The sequence below is a fragment of the Lolium rigidum genome, chromosome 5, assembly GCF_022539505.1.
Source record: "Lolium rigidum isolate FL_2022 chromosome 5, APGP_CSIRO_Lrig_0.1, whole genome shotgun sequence".
In the NCBI taxonomy this organism is placed as follows: domain Eukaryota; kingdom Viridiplantae; phylum Streptophyta; class Magnoliopsida; order Poales; family Poaceae; genus Lolium; species Lolium rigidum.
In genome coordinates, this window is record NC_061512.1 from 61,240,183 (window position 1) to 61,246,623 (window position 6,441).

A 6,441-nucleotide genomic window follows, 5' to 3' on the forward strand; every position below is an offset into this window, starting at 1 on the left:
GCCTAGAAGCATCGAGTAGTAGTAGTAGCCGAGCAGCACAAACTCTTCATACTTAGCTGCTCGAGAGAATAAATGTATAACTTAATGAGACTTCTATATTGTAAGCTAAGTTGGGTTCGCCTCGAACCCAGGAGTATCCCTCTTTGGACCCAAGAGGAGCTCCGAGACGATATGTGTATTATGCTTGTAATAATAAGTGAATGAGTTATGGACCTGCTATGTTCTGTTGTACTACTCTGAGGGATGTAATATTTGCGGAATGGTACTTCGTGAATGTTATACCAACGACTGGCATACTACAACATGCAGTGGTATGCAGGGTCACCACACATAGATGTAACCATTCATTCCATTTGTGATCATTCAAACCCCTCCTAAAACATATATTAAGAGAAATCTGAACAAAGATGGCCGAAACCAACACATTCTTATGTTGAACAATATGGTACAGAGATGGGTACTGTTATGCCAGGGGCATACTGCCAAGCCAAATATCCTCCCAAAACCGCACCGTTGAATCGTTGCCCACTTTGAAAGAACCTCTAGCAAAAAAATCTTGTTTTACCCGCATATATCCTTTCCAAAAGTGAGAATCCGTAGGTTTAACTTCAACCTGAGCTAGCGTTTTATTCTTAAGGTACTTATTGTGTAGTAATTGTTGCCACACACCATCCTCCGTAAGTAGTTTAAACAACCATTTGCTGAGTAAACGCTTATTCTTTAGCTCAAGAACCTCAATACCCAACCCCCTGATCTTTTGGACGACATAATATATTCCACTTTGATAAACGGTACTTCTTTTTATTCTCCTCCGATTGCCAAAAGAAATTAGATCGAAAATAATCAAGTCTCTTCCTAACCCCTTTTGGAATTTCCAGAAAAGAAAGCATAAACATCGGCAAACTTGTGATAACTGAATTAATAAGGACAAGCCTATCACCATATGAGAGTAATTTACTTCGCGAACATCCAAATTTAGAAATAAATCTACTCTCAATGGGATTCCATTCTGCATTTCGAAGGGTCCTATAATGGACAGGTATTCCAAGGTACCTAATCGGCAACACACCCGACTCGCACCCCATTATTTGCATATAATGTTGCTCCATATCTTTTGCTTTGCCAAAACATAAAAGTTCACTCTTATGAAAGTTTATCTTTAGCCCCGATAATTGCTCAAAAATACAGAGAATCAATTTCATATCTGCTTGACGCTTTGTCGCCGACACATATTGTACTCTTGAGCTATAATGTTAATATACTTTAATATTCAAAAAAATAAATAGAAGTCCCAGTTTTCTATTTATGTGTAAGGCCCAGAGAAGGCTGATGTAACAATAATGGCCTATTTTCAGTGCATCTGCGCCAAAAGTCCAGCTCAATTGATCAGTAGTTGGGTTCAATGGTGATTGGGAAAAAATAAGGAAAAAATCTGGACCAACAAGAATGAACAGTTTGACTTTTTCAAATGTGACTGAACCGGAATGGTGATTGGAAGCGGGGATTGAATGAGTAAATGAATACTAGTGAAAGGGAGAAATATGACTTATGCTGAATTGCAAAATCAGCTAGATGATGGTTAGACAGTCCCCTTTTTTATCCATTGTTCCTATAAAAAAAAATTAAGTGCAATGTTGTTTTATTTTTCACATTAGTGGGATATATTATTAGATGCTTTTAGAATGTTAGTCAATAATTTTTTATAATCTATAAAAATAATTTCCGATTTTTCGGGAGGCAAATTGACTTCCCATTTGGGGATAGATTTGGTGCATCTGTGCACCAGCTATCTTTTTATTTTAAAAAACTTAAAAATCAAATTTCTATGTTTCAAAAAATTCTGAAAAAAAATCATGCAGCTAGTAATGTATCTCACAAACGTACAAATTTTCAGTTTAAAATAATATGTAGTTTAGGCTGCACATAAATGATAAAAGTGTAGATCTAAGCATAGTGATTTCAAATCTCAAAAAAAGGAGATACACTTTATTATTGTTGTGTAGCTCAGAATAAAAAACATTTGAAATTGAGATTTTTCACGTTAGTGGGATATATCATTAGCTGATTTTATAATTTTATTTCATAACTTTTTATAATCTGTAAATATTCGATTTTTCTAATATGTCAAGAGCACTTGTGTTCGGGAGGCAAAATGACTTTCCATTTGGCGAACTATTCTCATTTTAATGTCAGCCTGGAGGCTCTCATTTCCCCCCTCCCCCCTCTCTCGAGGCTACAGTACTTTGAGAGTCGGCCGGAGGCTGCTGGGCCGATCCAGGGCCATCTCCGCCGGAGTAGCCGGCTGGAGTAAGGCTAGGAGAGGCGCCGTAGTAGCTAGGATTAGATCTAGGTGTAGGATTAGGTTTGCTGCTGCTTTTACCCATGTGGAGTATGGCGTTATGCCATTAGGGGTTCGACCAAGGTGGAGCTGGAGCGGCTCCCGGTGGTCTGTGGCGGCGTGGCTGCTGGCTGCGGTGCTTCGATGGAAGGAGCCGAAGGCGGGCGGCGGCGGCGCGGCAACGACCTCTTCAATAAAGCTTGCTGGCTTTTCACCAGATCTGGGCGATTTTGCCCTGTTTCCCCCTCTCTCTGGTCATCATGGTGATGGAGATTGGGAGGGGATCGACGATGATTTCGTTGTTGTCAGATCTGCTGATGGCAATCCTGGAGCTGATCTCATCTGCGCGCATCACGCGGTGACCAAGATCTTCGCCGTGTTCTTCGGCCAAGATGGTGGCCAATCTTCTTCTACCTCCATGACGGAGGCCCTTGTGGTCGGCTTCTGGAGCTCGACGTCGATGGGGAGTCAAGTGGTTCGTCCCTGACTCTCTGGAGGTAGTTAGGGGCTGGATCTTGGCGCTGGTCAAGAGCGTTCGAGCACTTCGCACTCGGAACTCGGCGGAGACGCCGGGAGTTCGCCGGCGGTGGTTGGCAGAGGCCTCCCTGGACTCGATTGCTTTTTCTACTCTTTTGTCAGGGTGGTTTTTGTAAAGTGGAAGGTCCCTTCTTCAAATTATAGGTTTCTCTGGACAAGAGATGTAAAGGGACTTTTCTGTAAGATGTACCTGCCATGTGGTTTAATATATTAGCTCCATCGGGTTCGTCTGACCCCTCCTTTGTGAAAAAAAAAAGTCAGCCCGTGCTAAGCCTATTTTATGTGTGAGGCAACCCACTGGGCCGGTCCAAAAGCCCAAAGCAAGATGGACCCTACCAAACAGTCGCACAGCTTCTCCTCATACTCCTCAGTTGGGCCTAGCTTGGGCACACTCCCGACCTCCTCTTCAGTTTGGGCCTTCTCTCCTCGTCTCCTCTCTCTCTGTCTCGTGCTCATGGCGGCGGCCACTTCCTCGTCGGCGGTGGCGGCATCCACGCCGCAGGGAGTGCCGGAGCGGCGGGGGATCCCGGCGGCGTCCTTCGTAGAGGATGTCGAGACCTACCTCCGCCAGGCCGGGCTCGACGTCAACTCCGCCCTCGCCTTCCTCCAAGAAAGGTAGCTGCTGCTCCGCTCCGCTTCTCTCCCCTAAACCCTACCTGTGTTCATCTCGAGGAATCCTGGTCCGCCTGCTGCTGCAACTGGGAGGATGGATCCTGTGGCTGCTTCTCGCACCGTGCCCTCCACCTGTTCGGTGAATTGGGGAGCTGGGCCGGTGGCCATCGGCTCGCTCTCGATCCAGGATTCCTCTGAGACTTGGGGGCGTTTCGCGTTGCTCTGGAGGCCGCCTGCGTCCTTGCCATGTGCCCTTGATCTATCTCCACAAGATCCTCAACATGTTGGATCCTTGTAGGGACCGTGCTGCTTTCGCCACTTATTTCATTTTCAGATTAGCTAAGAGCTTCCGGTAGCCATTAGAGGAATGAACTGGTGCTGTGCTTGGATTGGATCTCTGCAAGTATCATTCTTGGTGCCTACTTGTGGATGGATGTTTTAGCTTACTACTCCACCCCTCACACAGTATTGCACTCCTAATTCATTACCGCTCAGAAGATGCAAACTAGTCCTTATGCTGCAGAGTCCACGCCAAGGATCGCTCGATTACGACTAGTCTATGAGTCGGTAACTGAAAACCTTGACTACTCGTTGCTACTTGCGTAACCCTGTAGACTTGGCTCGAACCTTGGTCCACGCGAGGCTGAGAGCTTATTATCCACTCAATCATGGGATACAGTTCAATCAGATGTTGCATAAACTGATCCACCCAATCATGGGATACAGTTCATTCAGATGTTGCATAAACTGCTTATGATGAGAGGCTGAGAGCTTGCATGCAGTTGTTACTCTCCATACCTCTTCGTTCCTGCAAATAAACCTTCCATTATATTTAAGCTTGTCATTTCAGACTGACAATTTGTTAGTATTGTCCCTTCGCGATTTAGACAATCTGTTAGTATTGTTCTTTCCTGATTTAGACTATATTATAACATGTTGCTTGTTTTTTTTAACAAACTACATGTGATCTACTGTTCTTGCCTTCAGTGTTCATTTCTAGTTGGTAGGTAAAAGCAATTTCAGCATTATTGTCCAGCAGGTTTTGGCAAATACCTCCCCTCTCTACATGTGTGCATTTCTACTTTTTACCTGGCTGTGTTTTCTCTGGCAGGATATTTGGTCGTTCTTTCGAGAAATCTAACCTGTCTTCTATTTATTTTTGCTTAGGCTGCAGCAGTACAAAATGGTGGAGATGAAGCTTTTAGCACAACAAAGAGAACTCCAGGTGCTCATACTTTTTCTGTTTATGTTTGTGGATGCAAGCTATTGAATACTAGTTACATTTCATTATTAGTAAATGTGGCATTACTTAACTTGGATCATCGATCTTCTGAGTGGAAGTATGATTAGATTTTACATTTGGTGATGGTCTCATGCTCCTGAATTGCAATATGATATTCCAGAGCACAACTGTTCTCTACTTTATACAGATAAAAGTGAATTAGTACTAAAAACGATGCCAGTGCTAACATGGAGTCAACTTGTGGTCATTAATCTAACTTGTGTTACAAGTACCATACTTACTTTTACTAGCAGTCGTCAATGATGCATGCTAATTATAGCACACATAACATATTGTAGCCATCTGGTCTTTATTACAGGCAAAAATTCCTGATATAGAGAAATGCTTGGGTATTGTTGCGACATTACAAGCTAAAAAGGCTTTGGGCGAGGTTTGCATAATTTCCTGAACTCCATTCCTTTTTTCAATTGTTTTCCCAATTCGGTGTATGGGATGCTCCCTTTTGTTTCAGCTTAATGCCTTAAGTTGTATTACATTTCTTACATTGAATACCATGATAAAAACATTTGCAGGTTGAAGGTTGTAGATACAGTATCTTAGCATTTAGATTTAGACGCATAAAATACCATGTTTGACCTTTTGCATGTTTCTTACTACATAAGTCTGTTGCTAACTATTCTTCTGTTTTATTACCTTATTCCAATATGCTAGGTTATTACTCTGTGTTACCTGTTTCAGTTATCTCCAAAATTACCCTTCGTGACTATACTAATGTGGACCATTTTGTTATTATTCATTGTCTGTTGCTAACATCACTTAAGTACAACTTTTGAAAACAAAATGGTTCAAATGTTGGTAATTTCATGAAACGTTAACCATGCTGGATGCTAGCTGTTCTGTGTGAGATCATGTTGCTGAAACTTAAGTAGTTAACTATCTGTGGCTTTCGTACACTTAATGCAGGCACTCATAGCCGATTTTGAATTATCTGAGGGAATCTATTCACGTGCGAAAATCGAGGACTCTGATTCAGTGTGTCTATGGTTGGGTGCAAATGTGATGCTGGAATACTCTTGCGACGAGGTTATTTTTGGGAGACCAAACATCGTCATATTCCAGTCTTTAGATTTTAGTTCCCCCCTCATTTCCTGGAGTTTTTACAGGCCAATGACCTCTTGAAAAAGAATTTGGAAAATGCGAGGGCCAGTTTAGAAGTCCTTGTTGGTGATCTTCAGTTCCTGCGGGACCAACAAACCATAACTCAGGTAAAATGGCCATGACTAGTTCACTAGTCTCAAATTGTGCTCGATTGAGCATACGATACAATCTTCAGACGCTCATTATCTCGAAACTCATTTTCTTTTGTCAGGTTACAATTGCTCGGATATTTAACTGGGACGTGCACCAGCGGAGAAGCAAACAGTCTGCTATAAAAGAAACATGATCATCATATTATGTGTGCCGCCAATGAAATCGGGTCCTTTTTGTATGTCTTGCAAAACATTTAGTCTGTCATCATAGTGTGTGTCCCTTGCTGGTGATGGTGCCTTGGCTGTGCGACAAAAATGTATCAATCTCATTTAGTTTTATGGTGTTGGAACTCTAATGTCTACTTGCTGTAGAAGATGATGTTCACTTTTGTTTTGGGCTACATGTACTTGTTTAGCGGTTGATGAAACAAATTTTACAGAGCCCACTACCTTCTTTTCTA

At 42.4% G+C, this 6,441-nt stretch overlaps 1 protein-coding gene across 1 annotated transcript; it reads left to right on the plus strand.

The window, feature by feature from the left end:
• The first annotated feature begins 3,314 nt into the window (after positions 1-3,314).
• Positions 3,315-6,441, plus strand: LOC124653423 (probable prefoldin subunit 3). The gene is made up of 6 exons (XM_047192487.1): positions 3,315-3,490; positions 4,655-4,712; positions 5,089-5,160; positions 5,694-5,813; positions 5,894-5,995; positions 6,100-6,441. The coding sequence occupies exons 1-6, from the start codon at positions 3,330-3,332 to the stop codon at positions 6,172-6,174; spliced, it is 588 nt and encodes a 195-aa protein (XP_047048443.1). The 5' UTR covers positions 3,315-3,329; the 3' UTR covers positions 6,175-6,441.

Bases quoted from the DNA above. Each gene is read 5' to 3' on its own strand.
- LOC124653423 (XM_047192487.1), top strand. From the start codon at position 3,330: ATGGCGGCGGCCACTTCCTCGTCGGCGGTGGCGGCATCCACGCCGCAG. The intron at 3,491-4,654 runs GTAGCTGCTGCT...ATTTTTGCTTAG, and splicing joins CTCGCCTTCCTCCAAGAAAG to GCTGCAGCAGTACAAAATGG. The intron at 5,996-6,099 runs GTAAAATGGCCA...TTCTTTTGTCAG, and splicing joins ACCAACAAACCATAACTCAG to GTTACAATTGCTCGGATATT.